Source organism: Urtica dioica, chromosome 6, assembly GCF_054948205.1.
Source record: "Urtica dioica subsp. dioica isolate 48M chromosome 6, U.dioica_male_clone48M_v1_H2, whole genome shotgun sequence".
Taxonomy (NCBI): domain Eukaryota; kingdom Viridiplantae; phylum Streptophyta; class Magnoliopsida; order Rosales; family Urticaceae; genus Urtica; species Urtica dioica.
In genome coordinates this window covers 42,900,471-42,918,994 of record NC_142761.1, presented here as the reverse complement: position 1 = coordinate 42,918,994, position 18,524 = coordinate 42,900,471, and the positions used below count along the sequence as shown (strand labels likewise).

Sequence of the window (18,524 nt, the reverse complement as noted above, 5' to 3'; positions counted from 1 at the left end):
TTTATCTTTTCTTTTTCCCCTCTCTACTTTTGATGATCGTTTAGCCATTTCAGATAAAAAAAAAAAAAAAACGGTAGATATTATTCGTCGTTCCCGTATGGCTTCTTCGAGTAGCTCTGTAAAAAAGTACGACGTCTTCATCAGTTTTCGTGGGGAGGACACACGATGGGGCTTTACCAGCTTTCTTTGCGACGCTTTGCGCGATAAAGGAATAAAGACCTTCATAGACGAGGATGACCTCGAGAAAGGAGACCAAATCTCGCCTGTGCTTTTGGGAGCGATCGAGGCATCGGCGATCGCCGTGATCGTGTTCTCAGAGAACTATGCCCAGTCTTCGTGGTGTCTGGATGAGCTCAACCATATCGTCCGTTGCAGGAAAGAAGATAAGCTGCTTGTTTTGCCGGTGTTCTACAAAGTGGACCCCACAAACGTACGGCACCAAAAGGGAAGCTTTGGAGATGCATTTTCACCAACAGGGAAGCTTTGGCGCTTCAGAAATGACCCGGCAAGGTTGAGCCAGTGGAGAGAATCTCTGTCAACCACTGCAAATATATCCGGCTGGGATACAGCGGCGAGGTAAATTGTTAGTAATTGTTTTTACCTGGACGACCTATACTTTTTTTTTGTTGAAAAGTACTTAAAATAATCTTGAAGTCGAGTTTTTAAATGATTATTTTTTCGCTATAATATGTGATTATTAAAGTAAAAAAAAACAACAAAAATAAGGTAATTAACCAATTAAAACATTTGAAATTGTTATATAGCTAACATTTCATAAATCCTAAGTAAATAAAATGGTGGAATATATTTATGTCAATATACACGTGTAAATATATGAATGTGGTTATTTACGTGAGATTTACGAAATGTTGACTATTTGTTAAAGTATAAATATAGCTAGATACCTAATAGACCAAAAATAAAAAAACTATATGGAGCCAGTTCCTTCAAACTAGTAGTTGCTTCTTTTTAATTGGGTAATTTAACCAATTGTCGTTATGGGTTATTTACGCATATGTCAGGTCCGCATCCAACTTGGTTAAAATTATTGTTAAAACCGTCACAGACAAACTAAAAGAGCTCATACCTTCTGTTGATTACACAAAAGATCTATTTGGAACTGAAAAAAATATGCAAAAGATTGAGTCTTTGTTATGCATCGGCTCGGAAAAAGCGGACAATCGAGTCATCGGCATTTGGGGAATGGCAGGCATAGGAAAGACGAGAGTCGCCCGTGTCTTGTGTGACAAACTCTCTTCTCAATTTTCTCGTTACTTTTTCCTTGAAAACGTCAGGGAAGAAGTGAAGAAGCACCAACCCTCGGATTTACAAAAGAGAGTTTTCTCTGAACTTTTGGATCAAAAGGACTTACGCTGTGTCACCGCTTTTGAAAAGAAAAGACTCAGTGACGCAAACGTGCTCTTAGTCCTTGATAATGTTGATGATGCGGATCAACTGAAAAAACTTGCCATAGATCGTGACTTGTTAAGTCCGCGTGGTAGAATTGTTGTGACAAGCAGAGATTTGCAGGTGCTCAAGAATATTGGAGCCAAAAAAATATATGAAATCGAGGAACTGAGTTTCGACAAGGCTCATCGGCTCTTTCTCTCGCAAGCGTTTCGCAAAGAAGAATCTCCAGCTGAGGGATACACGGAGTTGGCGAAGACAATTGTCGAGAAATATGCCAAATGCAATCCGTTGGCTCTCACGGTTGTGGGCCGATGCTTGTTTGAAAGGAGCATCGAAGAGTGGAAAAGTCAAATGGAGTTGCTTGGTTCAGCACTGCCCAAAGAAGTCCTAGATGTATTTAGAGTAAGCTACGACGGATTAAGTACGGAGGAGATGGGCATATTTCTCGATATCGCGTGTTTTTTCAAAGGCGGAGACAAAAAATATGCGCAGACTATACTTGGGTATAAATATAACGGAGTGGTTATTGGAATCAGTGTTCTGATTGATAAGGCTCTCCTAACTATAAATGATCGCAGTGAGATCTGGATGCATGATTTGATCCAAAAAATGGGCAAAGGAATTGTTTTTCAACAATCAAATGATCCAGGAAAGCGCAGCAGATTGTGGTCTACTATGGATATTTGTCATGTCATGGAAGAGGATCTGGTAAGTCATGCTTATGAGTATCAAGATCCTTTTAATTTTGTTTTTTTTCTTCGTGCACCATAAATTTTAGTGTCAGGAAATAGTAATTGGTCAAATTTTTTTTTTTTTTTTTGGGTATGGACTATGTCAGGGAACAGAAGAAATTCAAGGAGTTCTCTTGAAGTGTATGTCAACATCTGAAATAAGAGACTCATTGACCATACGCTCTCAGGTCTTTGAAAAAATGTGTAATCTATGGTTTCTCTATATTGATCCTTTGGGTGAAGAGAAACTTGTGTTCCGTAAAGATCTTGATTATCTTCCGGCTACTCTGAGATACTTCCGGTGGAATGACTGCCCGTTGAAATCCGTGCCACAGAGTTTTAATCCGAGGAATCTTCGCGAGGTGGCCATCCATGGTAAAAATCTTGAACAAATTTGGAGCAACAAATACAAGGTATATTTCTAGGTCTTTTATCACCACCAGTGGCCCTGAGCTTTTCAAGTAATTGCACTTTCACTCTTAAATTATTTCAGCTCACTGAACTCTTAATTTTATGCATAAAACTTCCGATCATATCTTCAACCAAAGTGTAGAAATTATTGCTAGTTATTCAATTAGAAAATACATTCCGAACACTTATGCTTTAAAGTGTTCGATTGTGTGCTTTAAAGTGTTCGATTGTGTGCTAGAAATTATGCTAGTTATTCAATATGTCAAATGTAGAAAACTCGTTAATTACCTTGTTTATAGGGATCTGTTTTAATTAGGTTAGAATTAAAATAGGAAGTAGTTCCTAGTATTGAGGGATTTTATTTTATTCTTTGTGTATATATAGGCTGTTAGCCGTATGAAATAAAATAGAATTCTCATTCCTTCTAAACCTACATGGTATCAGAGCTGCAGGCTCTCTTAACCTAATTAGATGGAAAACACACCAGCCCCCAAAAATTCCTCATCCGAAATAACTCAAGCAACCAATATGGAGACATCTCAGTCATCCATCCATTCATCTATGCTCATCACCGGGCATAGGCTGAATGGAAGGAATTTTCTGGAATGGTCTCAATCAGTAAAGCTTGGTATTGATGGAAGAGGAAGACTGGGCTACCTAACCGGCAAAATCAAGAACCTGAAGGAAAGCGATGAAGGCTACCAGATTTGGAGATCGGAGAATTCACTGGTGATGGCGTGGCTACTCAACTCCATGGAAGCATCAATTGCAAAACCTCACATGTTTATGAAGACGGCTAAAGAAATCTGGGAATCAGTGAGGGAAACCTACTCTGATCTGGGAAACTCCTCGCAGATTTTCGAATTGAAGACGAAGCTATGGCAGGCCAAGCAAGGGAGCAGGGATGTGACGGTCTACTATAACGAGATGGTGTCCTTATGGCAAGAACTGGACCAGTGCTACGAAGACACATGGGAGAGTACCGCTGACTATGCGCGGCAACAAAAACGCGAAGAAAACGATCGTGTTTACATGTTTCTTAATGGTGTTAACAGGAATCTCGACGAAGCAAAGGGGAGGATCCTAGGAAGGCGCCCACTGCCTTCAATGAGAGAAGTCTTCTCCGAAATCAGACAGGAAGAAAACCGGAGGAAGATCATGATAAACTCTGAGGAGCCTTCCTCGGCTGAACCCTCTGCACTCTTCACACGGGGCAGTGGACAAGAAGAGAGGAAGAAGCCGTGGTGCGATCATTGCAAGAAGCTATGGCACACAAGGGAAACCTGCTGGAAGATACACGGAAAACCACCAGGAGCAAAGAAGAAGAACGAGAAGGCTTTCCACACCACGACTGACTCTTCACAAAAGGAACAAGTCGACTCGGGACAGCCAAATTTCACAAGGGATCAGATTGAACAACTCCTGAAACTACTGCAGTCCTTACAAAATTCTTCCAGCCCTGATAACCCTTCATGTTCCTTCGTCCAAAGTGGTAGCATAGTATCCATACCCTTCTCTTATCTATGTTCAAAAGACAAAAATACCTGGATCATTGACTCAGGAGCAAGTGATCACATGACAGGAAATTCCACCCTATTCTCTACCTATAAACCTTCTGCCGGAAATAAAAAAGTAAAAATTGCCAATGGTTCATTCTCGGCAATTGCAGGGAATGGAAACATAATTCCCTCACCTTCTCTACCATTGAATAAAGTGCTACATGTCCCTAACCTTTCATGCAACCTCTTCTCTATTAGCAAAATAACCAAAGATCTAAATTGTCGTGCTATTTTTGAATCTTCTCACTGTATATTTCAGGATCTGGAATCGGGGAGGATGATTGGCAGTGCAAGAGAAAGTGATGGACTCTATATCCTAGATAAGGGAACGGACTCACATAACGATCAAGAGAAGACTTGCCTACAAATTGTCTCATGTCCAAGTAATAAAGAAATTTATTTGATGCATTTTCGTCTAGGACATCCTAGCTTTTACTATTTGAAAATGTTATTTCCTGATTTATTCATGAATAAAGATATTTCTTCTTTTCACTGTGACATTTGTGCTTTAGCAAAACATCATAAAAACTCCTACCCACCTAGAGCTTATAAACCAACTAAACCTTTCTCTCTTATCCATAGTGATATATGGGGTGCGTCTAGAGTCCCGACTTGTTCAGGAAAAAGATGGTTTTTGACTCTTATTGATGATCACACACGGGTTACATGGGTATTTTTGCTAAAAGAAAAATCTGAGGTAAAAACTGTGTTTAAAAATTTTTATAATATGATTCAAACACAATTTAATACTCAAATACAAATGCTTAGGAGTGATAATGGGCGTGAATATTTCACACACACATTACATAAATTTTTTGAAGAAAAAGGGATCATTCATCAAAGTTCATGTGTTGACACACCACCACAAAATGGCATAGCAGAAAGGAAAAATAGACACATCCTTGAAGTCACTCGGGCTCTAATGTTTTCAACCAAAATTCCGCATTATCTATGGGGGGACAGTGTTTTACATGCAACTTATTTAATTAATCGCATGCCCTCAAAGATATTATCCTTTAAAACACCCATTAGCATTCTCCAAAATGAATTTCCAAAATCAAGGGTGTTTCATTCTATGCCGTTAAAATTTTTTGGGTGTACTGTGTTTATTCGAAATCCTAATAGGAATGCGAGTAAACTTGATCCTAAAGGAAAGAAAATGTGTTTTGTTGGAATAGCTCCGACTCAAAGAGGTTACAAATGTTTTGATTCGGTCACACAAAAAACAACAATTACAATGGATACCACCTTTTTTGAGCATAAACCTTTTTTTACAACTCATCTTCAGGGGGAGAATAAGTTTGAAGATTCGATATTTACAGATTCGATATTTACAGATTCTTCCCTTGATAGAGTACAAGGTCATGACTTAGAAAATGAGGAAATAATTGTTGAAAATGGGATCGGAAATATAAATGAGGAAATAACTGATGTTCAAATTGAAAGTGATATTGAGTCCACGATTTTAAGGAAAGAAAATCAACCAAGTATCACCGAATCTGGAAGTAAATCAGGAAACAATACTAAGGACATATACAATAATCGGGCAAGTAATCTCTTTGAAAAGGTGTATGTGAGATCGGTCCCAACTCAAGACATAGAAGCCGTTACTTCTCCAGCAAGTCAACAATCTGAACCGGGACCAGAACCTGAAACCAGTAAGTATATTTCAGACTCTGATCTTCCTATTGCTCTTATAAAAGAAAAACGCACATGTACCAACTATCCTTTATATCCTACCTCGTCATATGTGTCATACTCAAAACTCTCTTCTGCTTTTTCCACATTTACCACAAATATATCTGAGATTCATATCCCTAGTAGTATTCAGGAGGCATTAACTCGACCCGAGTGGAAAAAGGCTGTTTTTGAGGAGATAAGTGCTTTGGAGAAGAATCAGACGTGGTCGGTGCAAGAGCTTCCAAAGGGAAAACCCATAGTTGGTTGTAAATGGGTATTCACACTGAAGATGAAAGCCGATGGAACCCTTGAACGACTAAAAGCGCGACTAGTAGCTAAGGGGTTCACTCAAACCTATGGGATAGACTATACAGAAACTTTTTCTCCGGTCGCTAAGCTAAACACTGTGAGAATTTTGTTGTCTATTGCAGCTAATCTAGACTGGCCTCTGAGACAATTTGACGTGAAGAATGCATTCCTTAATGGAAAGCTTGAGGAAGAAGTCTACATGAGTCCACCGCCAGGATTTGAGAATGAGTTTGAGTCCAAGGTTTGCAAGCTAGAGAAGGCATTATATGGACTGAAACAATCACCTCGCGCCTGGTTTGATCGCTTCACTCAGTTTGTGAAAGGGCAGGGTTACATTCAAGCTCAATCGGATCATACTATGTTCACAAAGTTCTCAAGTGATATGAAGATCTCGGTGTTAATCGTTTATGTCGATAACATCATTCTTACAGGAGACGACTATGGAGGACTAGAACAACTAAAAGTGAAGCTGGCTAAGGAGTTTGAAATAAAAGATCTAGGTGAAATGAGATACTTTCTCGGCATGGAAGTTGCTAGATCAAGAAAGGGAATTGTTGTTTCTCAACGAAAATACATTCTAGATCTCTTAAAGGACACCGGGATGAGTGGATGTAGACCTGCCGAGACTCCAATAGATCCAAACCAAAAGCTCGGGAATATTGTTGACGGCGTTCCAGTTAATGTTCAGCAGTATCAAAGGTTGGTAGGAAGACTGATTTACTTAGCACACACGAGGCCCGATATTGCCTTCGCTGTGAGCCTAGTAAGTCAATTTATGCATAGTCCATGTGAGGAGCACTTGGATGCTACACACAGGATCCTACGATATCTGAAGAGCTGTCCAGGAAAGGGACTGTTATTCAAGAAAGGAGAAAACAGAGCTGTGAAAGCATTTACTGACGCAGATTGGGCAGGTCCAGGTGATCGGAAGTCTACATCGGGTTACTGTACATTTGTATGGGGGAACCTAGTCACGTGGAGAAGTAAAAAGCAAAGCGTCGTGTCAAGAAGCAGTGCTGAAGCAGAGTTCAGATCCATGGCTAACGGGATATGTGAATTGTTATGGATACGAAGAGTACTTGAAGATTTGAAGAAAGAGGCTGAGCTTCCTCTAAAGCTGTTTTGCGACAACAAAGCTGCCATCAGCATTGCTCAAAACCCGGTGCAGCATGATCGAACCAAGCATATAGAGATCGATCGTCATTTTATAAAAGAGAAGATGGAGGCAGGGATTATTTGTACGCCGTACATAACTACCAAAGAGCAGACAGCGGATATTCTGACTAAGGGGTTATTTCGGCCAGTTTTTGAATTTTTTGTAACCAAGTTGGGCATGTATGATATGTATGCACCAACTTGAGGGGAAGTGTAGAAAACTCGTTAATTACCTTGTTTATAGGTATCTGTTTTAATTAGGTTAGAATTAAAATAGGAAGTAGTTCCTAGTATTGAGGGATTTTATTTTATTCTTTGTGTATATATAGGCTGTTAGCCGTATGAAATAAAATAGAATTCTCATTCCTTCTAAACCTACATCAAATTAAGTTTTTATTTCAAAATTATGTGCATTTTTACAAATTACCCTTAAAACTAGTAAAGCTCTCTCATTGCGCCTGACTAATCACGTAAGCATTTTACTTTTCATATAGGATCTGCAAAAGTTGAAAGTCTTGAATCTTAATCGTTGTCAGAGCCTGAAACAACTCCCAGATCTCTCGCAGGCCTCAAATCTCATGAGCTTGAATCTCAGTGGTTGTTCAAGCCTGAATCAACTCCCAGATCTCTCTAGCAACCTAAATCTCGAGGACTTAGATCTCACTGGTTGTTGCAACCTGAACCAACTCCCGGATCTCTCTCGCAACTTAAATCTCAAGTCCTTAAAGCTCAGTGGTTGCTGCGACCTGAACGAACTCCCAGATCTTTCTCGCAACTCAAAACTCTTACATTTGAATCTCACTGGTTTACAGAGCTTGGATCAACTCCCGGATCTCATAAAAATTATATGCAAGCTCAAGTCTCTTAAAATTCTTTCTATTAAAGAGAGCTTAGAGTTGGTAGAATTCCCTGAAATTTTGGAGCCTATGGAGTGTTTAGAAGAACTCTTTCTGGATGGGACTGGGATAAGAGAATTATACCCATCTATTAAGAATCTGATTCGGCTTCATACTCTTAGCCTACAGAACTGTCAAAATCTCGAGAAACTTCCAGACACAATCTTCAATATGCGGTCTCTCATATCAGTGAACATAAATGGTTGTCCAAACCTCAAATTCCTTCCGAAGCTTCCGTTCTCGATAAAGTGTCTTGATGCAAGAGGTTGTAAGTCACTGGACAGATTTTTGAATCCAGTGTTTTTGTGCAAAGAACTTAAAATCACGTGTGTCGAACAACATTTACCAAGGCATCTCGATGCAAAAGGTTGCAATTCAGTGGAGAGGGATTGGAAGCCATGGATTACATTTGCAGAACAGCTTCACTTCGGTCACACCAATGTAGTTTTGGCTGAATTTCAGAGCAGTGTTTTGGCTGGGAACGGTATACTGGTATCATCCGAACCAAAGGTACTTACTCCTTTTTGTTTCTATACATGATAAATAACTTTTAAACAAAGCGAATATCCAAGGAAGAAGAAATGCTATTTTTATACTAGAACATAAATTGAAGTTTTGACATAATCATTTTTGTACTACGAGCATCTCTAATAGAGTGCCAAAAGTTTTGCTAAAGTATGATTTATTACATTCTTACACAACACATATCAATCGGGTGTCAAAATATTGTTTTTAAAAAGTTTCAAATCACCTGTTTAATTTAAAATTTAAAACAATATATCATAATATGCTAAATCTAACACAAGAGACGTTATTCTATTAATTACTTGATTGGAGACAAGTCGCACTTCTAGAAGTAAATTTAGAATAAAAATTAGAATACACCATTGTAGCACAAGAACTATAATAATATACTAAATATTCCAGATCTTATTTATTTAGAAAGTTTTTTGATATCCCTAATTTTACGATTTTGACATTTTTATGATTGCTGATAATATAGTCCATGCTAAATTTAGTGTAAATAGTATATCTGGATTTTATGCATAGGAGATGATACTATTGGAATGTGGTTTTTAACAATGTTGATCTAAACAACCTTTTTTTTAACTCCGTTAGATGCTCTAACATTGATTTATCTCAGTTGCCCCCCCATGTTCGGGAAGTTGACATTTGGTTTCCGGGGGACGAAATGTCGAAGTGGTTTTGCTATCAAAGTGATGGATCTTCGGTGACCGTGATCAATCCAGGGTGGGATAGTTCCAATTTTATTGGCTTTGCATCGTGTCTCATTATATGCCACACAGATTCTATTGAGGACCAAGTCAGCCTCGTGTGGGAATCGCGTTTCTCAACCGAACGGGGAGAAATCATCACAAAGTCACACCGGCCTTTTGACAAGTTGAAGGGCAAAGATGATCATATTTTGATGCAATCCTTTCACGTGGACTGCAGCGATATTTCTGGTGCAACGGAGGTGTCGTTCATTGTCAGGAAAGGAGCCCAAACGCAAGTCAGAAAATGTGGGGTCCGCTTGCTTTACCGCCAAGACGTGGTGGAATTTCAAAGAGAATGTCAAAAGGAGGAGTTTTCCCGTTGGCTGGCCAGGAGGAAGGAAAACTACGGTTTCGGAGGAAGATGAAGGCAGGTCGGAGCTGAGGAGATCGTTCTGGAGCAGGTGAGCGATTTCAAGTGTCGGGACTTTTACAAGTTGGTTTCATAAACTAAGTTCAATATATTTCGTCAACCACAATTCATGTACTACAAACATGAAGATACATACATATAAAAAAATAATAATAAAAGGGAAGAAAAAGAAGAAGGACGAAGGTATATTCTTTAAGCGGTTGCTGTATCTTTTTATCTTGTATGACCCAGACGCTCGCAAAACAATATTTATATTAAATAGCTTCCTTTAAAAGTGAAATTACTTCGTCAACAAGTTGAACATAATAGGAGCTGCATTCAACATCTTACCAGAAGCGTCCGTATCAGCATCCACGCCAGGAACATAAGCATCTACTATCACAGCATCCTTCTAAGAGAGAAAGGATTCCACATTTCAACGAAGAAATGTCTATGGGTAATTTCACAACATAGATCTCAACATGGTCCAAATGAACTCACCAAAGTCAAAAGGTACAAAAGTACCAACTTGACAGATCATGCATGCTAGGTTGCGAGTGATACCGGAAACATGAAACAAGAGTGTCTAGTTTTTTGTTTTAGAGTGTCTAGTTAGCCAAGGCAATCTTGTGTAGAATGAGATACTTCACACTTAGGTCAGAGGCAACAAGAACACCTTTCTTCGGCTAGCAGTCATATCATGCAAATTCCCGTTAATGCTCAAGGGGAAGAAGGCGAAGTAGGCCTATCATTCACCAACTTCGATTACTACTACAAATGTACCTTTAAAAGCGGATAGCTTTTAAAAGCGACAAACATCACTAAGATTCAGTAAAAAGGTAGTTTAAAAGTTGATTTTATTTTTTGGAATTTTTTTTCTTTTAAATTGTAAAGGAATTTGTCGCTTCAAATATAGTTCCCCGGGAAAAATTGCTCATAAACTATGCAAAATTTTGAGCAGGTTAAATTTACCCGTTTTAATGTTGACTTAACCATTTGAAGTTGTTGATAGTCAGCTTCAAGCCGGTACAAATCAGTTAGAAGGCTGGTGATGTGGCTTCATCTCATCACAATGAGCTTAGATCTACGGTGGAGTTTCATCTCTTGTACTAATAGGAATATGACTTGTATATAAAGTCTCACTAGTTAGTTTAGTCGGTACCAATTACTGTTGTATTGTATTGAGTTTCTTCTGAGTGATCTTTTGTTGTGAGGCTTAGTCAAGAACTGAGAGGCAATTTCTCAGGGGTGTTCTTGACAGGGTAGGTTGTACATTAGGTCTTGAAGAAGATACGATCAAGTTGTTGGGGACGAAGGGATTGTAAAGGTTTTCACCGGAGATGTTAATAGAGTGACTCGAACTACCTTATTCAGAGGAGTTTCGGGGATTAGGCATTCGTGCTGAACCTCGTTAACAAATCCTGTGTGTCTTTCTCATTTCAATTCCTTGCACATTGATGTTTATCTGGTTTATTGCTATCGTGTGTGATTGCTTGAGCAGGAAGTTATCGCGATAGGAGTTTTGAGCGAGAAAGATTCTTAACAAGTGGTATCAGAGCCTTAGGGTTCGAAAGCGCTCCTCAATTCCTCAGATTGCCTCTGCGCCAAGTTTCAGATCGTCGCAACCCTGGAGGAAGAACAAGACTCAAGTCGGTTACCAGTTCTTGAGGGAGACGAAGATACCAGACGCGATTCAAACCAGTCCAGGAACTCAACAATTGAATCATCTCAGATTCAATCCTCGAGCGATCTCCAGTGGAATCCAAATCTAAACATGAAGATCGACATCGAGAAATTTGACGGTACAGGTGATTTCAGAATCTGGCGAAGGAAAATCACTGCTCTTCTGGCTCAGCAGCGCTTGCTGAGGTTGATCTCCGATCCAACCGTGTGGCCTAGTGACATCTCCGAGGATCAGACTGAGACAGCCATAGGTACGATCATCTTCCATCTCTCTGACTCAATTATTCGCTTAATTGATAAGGAAGATACCCCTGCCAAGATTTGGAAGAAACTCGACGAGTTATTCCAATCTAAGTCTTTATCTAACAAAATCTACTTGAAAGATAGATTATTTGGTTTTAAGATGATGCGGTCTAAATCCCTAGAACAGAATCTTGATGAATTCCTGAAGATGACCATTGAATTGGCCGATTCCGGTGAGAAGGAAGCCCTAAGTGATGAGAACCAGGCGATCATCATCCTGAATTCCTTACCTGAAGCTTATCGTGAAGTCAAATCGGCCATCAAGTATGGCAGAACATCCATCACTCTAGAAGAAGTGATATCAGCTTTGAAGTCCAGGGATCTTGAGATTAGATTGGATAAGCTGAACTCAAGTGATGGAGAAAATCACATGGCTCGTAGGACTTAATCAAGGTCATCTGAACCAAGCTCTCAGAGATGTAGAAGCTCTAGCAAAGACAAGTCAAAAGCCTCCTCTCAAGAGTCCAATCCAAACACAGAGAAGAAGTGTTATCACTGCAAAAAATTGGGTCACATCAAGAAAGAATGTTACTCATGGCTCAAGAAGAACAAGGACTCAAAGGCAGGCACTTCAAGTCAATCACCTCAAGACTCAGCTAATCTTGGTGATGGTTATGACAGTGGAGAAGTTCTCATGGTCTCTCATGACCCTAATGCCTCTGAGTGGATCTTGGACTCTGGCTGTACATATCACATGACTCACAACAAGGAGTGGCTTTCAGATTTCCAAGAAAGTGAAGGAGGCAAGGTGGTCATGGGCAATGATCACACCTGCCAAGTCCTTGGGGTTGGTTCTATAAGTGTGAAGATGTTTGATGGAGTCATAAGAACTCTGAGGGAGGTCAGATATGTGCATGATCTGTCAAGAAACCTAATCTCCCTGGGAGTCTTGGATGACTTGGGATACTCAAACAAAATAGAAGGAGGCTCAATGAGAATTAGCAAAGGTGCTATGATAGTCATCAAGGGAATCAAGCAAGCTGGTCTATACTACCTGGTGGGTGAAACCATCATAGGCCACTCTGCAATGGCTATGGCACCTGAAGACAAGAAAGCTACCCTATGGCACAGACGCTTGGGCCATATCAGTGAGAAGGGTCTACAGATCATGAGCAATCAAAAGCTCCTTGGCAAAGACAAGGTCAACAAGGTTGAATCTGTGAGCATTGCGTGCTGGCCAAGCAACACTGACTCAAGTTTCAAGTGGGAAAACATCAGTCAACACAAGTCTTGGAATACATCCACTCTGACCTATGGGGACCATCAAGGACAGCAACACATGGTGGTAATCTTTACTTTCTTTCTATCATTGATGATTTCTCTAGAAAAGTTTGGGTTTACCTTTTGAAAAATAAAAATCAAGCTTTTCAGAAATTCAAAGAATGGAAATTGCTGTTAGAAAATCTGACTGATAAAAGAGTAAAGACCTTGAGAACTGATAATGGCCTGGAGTTTTGTAACTCTGAGTTTGACATGTTTTGCTCCCATGAAGGGATTCAGCGGCATAAAACTGTTAGACTAACCCCTCAGCAAAATGGTGTTGCTGAGAGAATGAATAGAACCTTGCTTAACAAGGCAAGAAGTATGCTCTTTAATGCAGATCTTTCCAAGGCTTTTTGGGGAGAGGCTATAGTCACAGCTGCCTATCTGATCAACAGATGTCCCTCCAGTGCCATAGAGTTCAAAACACCTAAAGAAAAATGGTCAAACAAACCTCCTGACCTCAAGCATCTCAGAGTTTTTGGCTGCACTGCCTTTGCTCACCAAAATCAGGGTAAACTAGAACCTAGGTCTATCAAATGTGTTTTTCTGGGTTATCCTCAAGGTACTAAGGGATATATGTTGGAATTGATCTAGGGTTTAAGAAAAAGTTTAACGCTTCAGTAAGCGGCAGAATTTTGAAAATTTTCTTTTTCAAGTAAAATAGTTTTTACTAACCTAGACAAAGAGCAAGCACATGTAAATAAAAACTTATATGAGCATTGTAGATTACTAACCTTTCTTGAAGCTTGAACGTTGAGAAGCTTTTGGAAAGTTGCAACGTTCGTCTCTCTCGCAGCACGTCTCTCTTCCTTTCCTCGGCAACACGAGCAACCACGATAGTTTCTATCACAAGAATCACTCGAGAGAAAAGGAATTAGTGAGTGAGCACTTTTAAACACTACGACTTAAGAACGAGTCTTGAAGTCGAAGAGCTAAAACACTAGGTCAAATGAGGACCTAGGTGCGAAAACAAAAACTGAAAATAATTAGAGAGAGAGAGGGAGGATCGGCCACAAGGTCTAGAGAGAGAAGCTCTCAATCTCTAACTTATGTGGAATGAATCAAATGAAAAGAATGAGGCTCCTATTTATAGGAGAGGCTTTGCCTTCAATAAGGTAATTTCCTCTTCTATAGAATATCACATATTCATGAGCAATATAGCCTTATTACCTCTTTCATTTGGGCGGCCAACAAGGTCTTCTAGAAGCCTTGATTTGTTTCCTATTTTGTTCCTTTCTTTGCCTTTGACTCTCTTGGCCGATTCCCTTAGTGCATCCATATGCAAATTTGTTTCCTATTTTTCTTTTGGCAAGTATCTTGATACATTTATGCACAAAATATTCTCTCTTTCCCTTGGGTAGTAGGCGCCCATATTGTATAAAAAAAAAGGCTTCTAGAAGCTTGTCCATTTATTCATGACAACATGAAAAAGGCCAGTAAGAATTTTCAATAAAATTCTAATGAAATGAAATTAGTTCACAAGGCCCAATAAATCTAATTTTGGCCGAGTGATGCATGTCATCAAATGACCATGTCAAAAAATTTATTGACATTCATTTCATCCTATGTCTCAAAAGACAAAAATACCCTTTTGACAATTTTCGTTCTTGTTTTGACTTAGCTTCCAGTTTAACTATTCCTACTTGATGTGATTCGTGATAGTGACCTCATGGATCCAAATGAACAAAGCTTGAGCTAAATACTTGGACTCAAAAGTTCACAAACCTTTTCCAAGTTTAGCTTAATGTCAACTGACTCCACTAAAGAGTTGACCCTGAAAATCTCTCGGTTCAAATGAATTTATTTTCTACTCAAGAATTCAACCTAATTATGATGAGCGGATCCACAGAATATTATCAGTGTTTACCCTTCATGAATATCATCAGCTAGTCGGGATTTACAAAATTACCATTTTACCATTCTAGCTGTTATTTCCTCAACTCATTTGTCGCTTGTGAATAAGTTAGAAACAATGTATTGACGAGGAGCTAACAAGTCACATTGTTTCATCCAAAAAGAGTCAGGACTCAATTTGGACACTAGCCAGTTCATTTATTCACACTCCAAGGAACAAAGCATGAGGTGATATACATTGCATTTCAGCAATCTTGTACATGAATTTCATATCTATGAGAACTTCACAAAGTTACTCATGACATTCTCACAACTTAGTACGTCACCAATAGGCCCTGTTCAGAATCACATAGTGAGTCCGAACTCTGACTTTCTCAAATGAGAATACGTAAGCTGTGAAATGGCATGTCTCATTTCAGGATTAAGGTAAGCACGATGTAATTCATACGTAGTGACTTCGAGACATAAGAGGTTAAATGGTTTGTTCTTATTTTGTCTCTAGAAGTGCACTGGTCAATTCAGTACCTTCGGAAGATACCTAGAAGAACTATAGAGTCTCCAACTCTCAATGCCCCATAACCAGACATCATAGATTCTCCTAACAATCGTACTCAGGTCAATAGTCTTTTGACCCTTAGATTGCGAATATATCGTTTTAAGCAAACTACGAAGAGTTTGTTCATGCAAATCTACATTTGTGTCTTCGTAAGTTGTTTAGTTTGTTTATGGACTAAAGACTAATTTTTATCATAAAGCTTCAGACAAGGAGGAATGAATGAACGTTTCAACTTTTTATTAATGAATAAGCAATTACAAGCAAGAGTCTTCATGAGACTTTATTACATCAAATGTACAAAATAAAGACTACAACTCTTCTTGTGGGCACCATTGACAACAAACTCCCACTTGACTCAAAGAAGATGTGTGTAGTCCTTCATGCCTAATCCCTCTCGATGTTGGTTGAAGACCATGCTCGCTAGGGACTTGGTGAATGGATCTGCCAGAGATCTAATCACCTCCACGTCTCCGCGCTGCACGATCTCTCGAATCAAATGGTATTTCCTCTCAATATGTTTAGAGCACTTATGGCTTCGAGGTTCTTTTGAGTTAGCGACAGCCCCACTATTATCACAATAAAGGGTCATGGGCTCGTCGACGTTTGGAACGACTTCCAAATACTTAAGGAATTTTCTAAGACATATAGCCTCTTTGGATGCTTCACAAGCAGCCACATATTCTGCTTCCATTGTGGAGTCAGCAATGCAAGATTGCTTAATACTCCTCCACACAACAGCTCCACCATTAAGGATGAACACAGATCCCGAAGTGAATTTCCTGGAATCCTTATCCGCTTGAAAATCGGAGTCAGTATATCCCGTCATAGTCAGGTCAGTACCTGAGTATGTAAGCATCAAGTTCCTAGTTCTTCGAAGATACTTAAGGACATGCTTAACAGCAATCCAGTGCTCGGGTCCAAGGTTGGATTGGAAACGGCTAACTACGCCAACGGCGAAACAGATGTTAGGTTTAGTGCAAAGCATAGCATACATGAGGCTTCCTACGGCAGAGGCGTAAGGAATTTTCCTCATATCTTCAATCTCTTGTGCAGTCTTGGGAGACTGGTCCTTAGAGAGTGAAACTCCATGCCTAAAGGGTGTTTGGCCCTTCTTGGAGTCTTGCATCGAGAAGCGATCCATCACCTTATCAATATAAGAAGCTTGAGAGAGCGACAAGGTCCGGTTTTTCCGATCTCGAAAGATTTGGATCCCCAGAATATACGCGGCTTCTCCTAGATCCTTCATATCGAATTGCTTTGCTAACCAGACCTTAACCTCAGATAATTTATCCACATTGTTACCTATGAGTAGTATATCATCGATATATAGTACCGGAAACACTACTTTACCTTCGTGTATTAACTTGTAAACACAAGGCTCATCTATTGACTGCTCAAAGCCGAAGCTTTTCACAGTTTCATCGAATCTAATATTCCATGACCTAGATGCTTGCTTGTGTCCATAAATGGACTTAAGTAACTCACAAACCTTGGTCTCTTGACCTTTTTCCACGAAACCGTCTGGTTGAGCCATGTAAATGCGCTCGTCAAGATTGCCATTCAGGAAGGCTGTCTTGACATCCATTTGCCAGATCTCATAGTCGAGAGCTGCAGCTATGGATATGAGTATGCGGATGGATTTAAGCATCGTGACTGGCGAGAAGGTTTCTTCATAGTCGATCCCTTCTTGTTGGGTATAACCCTTCGCCATAAGTCGTGCTTTGAACGTCTCGACGTTCTCATCAGGACCCCTTTTCTTCTTGTATATCCACTTACACCCTACGGGTTTAATCCCTTTAGGAAGGTCTTCAAGTTTCCAGACTTTGTTGACATACATCGAGTGCATCTCAACTTTCATGGCGTCAAGCCAAAGGTTTGATTCAGAACAAGCCATCGCTTGACTATAGGAAACAGGATCATCCATGTCAGAGACGGCTACGAGAGAGTCTCCATATGATATGTTCCTGTCAGGCTTTTGAGTAGCCCTCCCACTACGTCGAAGTACTACTTGACAAGATTCTGAAGAGTTAGGTTGTGTTTCAGTTGGGGTAAGAATAGTTCTTACAGATGAGGTAGAAGCCTCCTCACCCAACTTTTCTTCAAGCACAATTTTGCTTCTAGGTTTTGCATCCTTCATAAAGTCCTCCTCAAAGAAACGAGCATTCGTGCTAACGAAAGTCTTATCGTCCTCAGGACTATAGAAAGTAAAACCCTTGGTTTCCTTCGGATATCCAACGAACAGACACACTTCTGACCTACTAGCCAACTTGCTAGTCTTTTACCTTAGCACGTGTGCAGGGCAACCCCAAATTCGGATGTGACCCAGATTTACTTTACGGCCACTCCATCGTTCACAAGGAGTACCAGGAACCATTTTGGACGGAATTCGGTTCAGAATGTAAGTGGCTGTTTCGAGGGCATATCCCCAAAAGGAAAGAGGGAGTGATGAGTAACTCATCATTGATCTAACCATCTCCATAAGAGTTCGGTTTCTTCTCTCTGACACTCCGTTTTTGTTGAGGTATGCCAGGTGCGGTAAGCTGAGAAGCGATACCTTCTTCTTTAAGAAAGTCTTCGAACTCTCCAGACATATACTCACCACCTCAATCAGATCGAAGGGTTTTGATCACTTTGCCAGTTTGCTTTTCCACTAAAGCCCTAAAGACCTTAAATACGTTAAAGGTCTCGGATTTGTGTTTGAGCAAATAGACAAAACCATATCGCGAGTAATCATCAGTGAAGGTAACGAAGTATTCGTATCCTCCACGTGCATGTTGGCTGAGCGGACCACATACATCAGAATGTACTAGTTCCAGCAACTCAGTGGCTCTTCGACCCTTATCGGAGAAAGGTCGCTTAGTCATTTTTTCCTTCTATGCAGGATTCACAAGTAGGTAGTGAACCTATTGCAGAGGCTTGGAGTGGACCGTCCCTCACAAGTCTCTTAATCCTATCTAGACTGATATGACCAAGTCTTAAGTGCCATAGGTATGTTGATTTTATTAGATCGGAGGATTCAGATAGTTTGATCCTCTTTGGCTCCCTAACTAGATCATTATCTATTTCGGTGTCTAAAAGAGAAGGTTGA

General features: G+C 39.9%; 1 protein-coding gene across 1 annotated transcript; it reads left to right on the top strand.

Annotated features, from left to right (window-relative positions):
* Window positions 1–9,994, top strand: LOC149394378 (putative disease resistance protein At4g11170). The gene is made up of 5 exons (XM_089616716.1): window positions 1–576; window positions 1,023–2,118; window positions 2,249–2,554; window positions 7,750–8,661; window positions 9,296–9,994. Exons 1-5 carry the CDS (start codon window positions 98–100, stop codon window positions 9,791–9,793), a joined length of 3,291 nt encoding a protein of 1,096 aa, XP_089472842.1. The 5' UTR covers window positions 1–97; the 3' UTR covers window positions 9,794–9,994.
* Window positions 9,995–18,524: the final 8,530 nt, after the last annotated feature.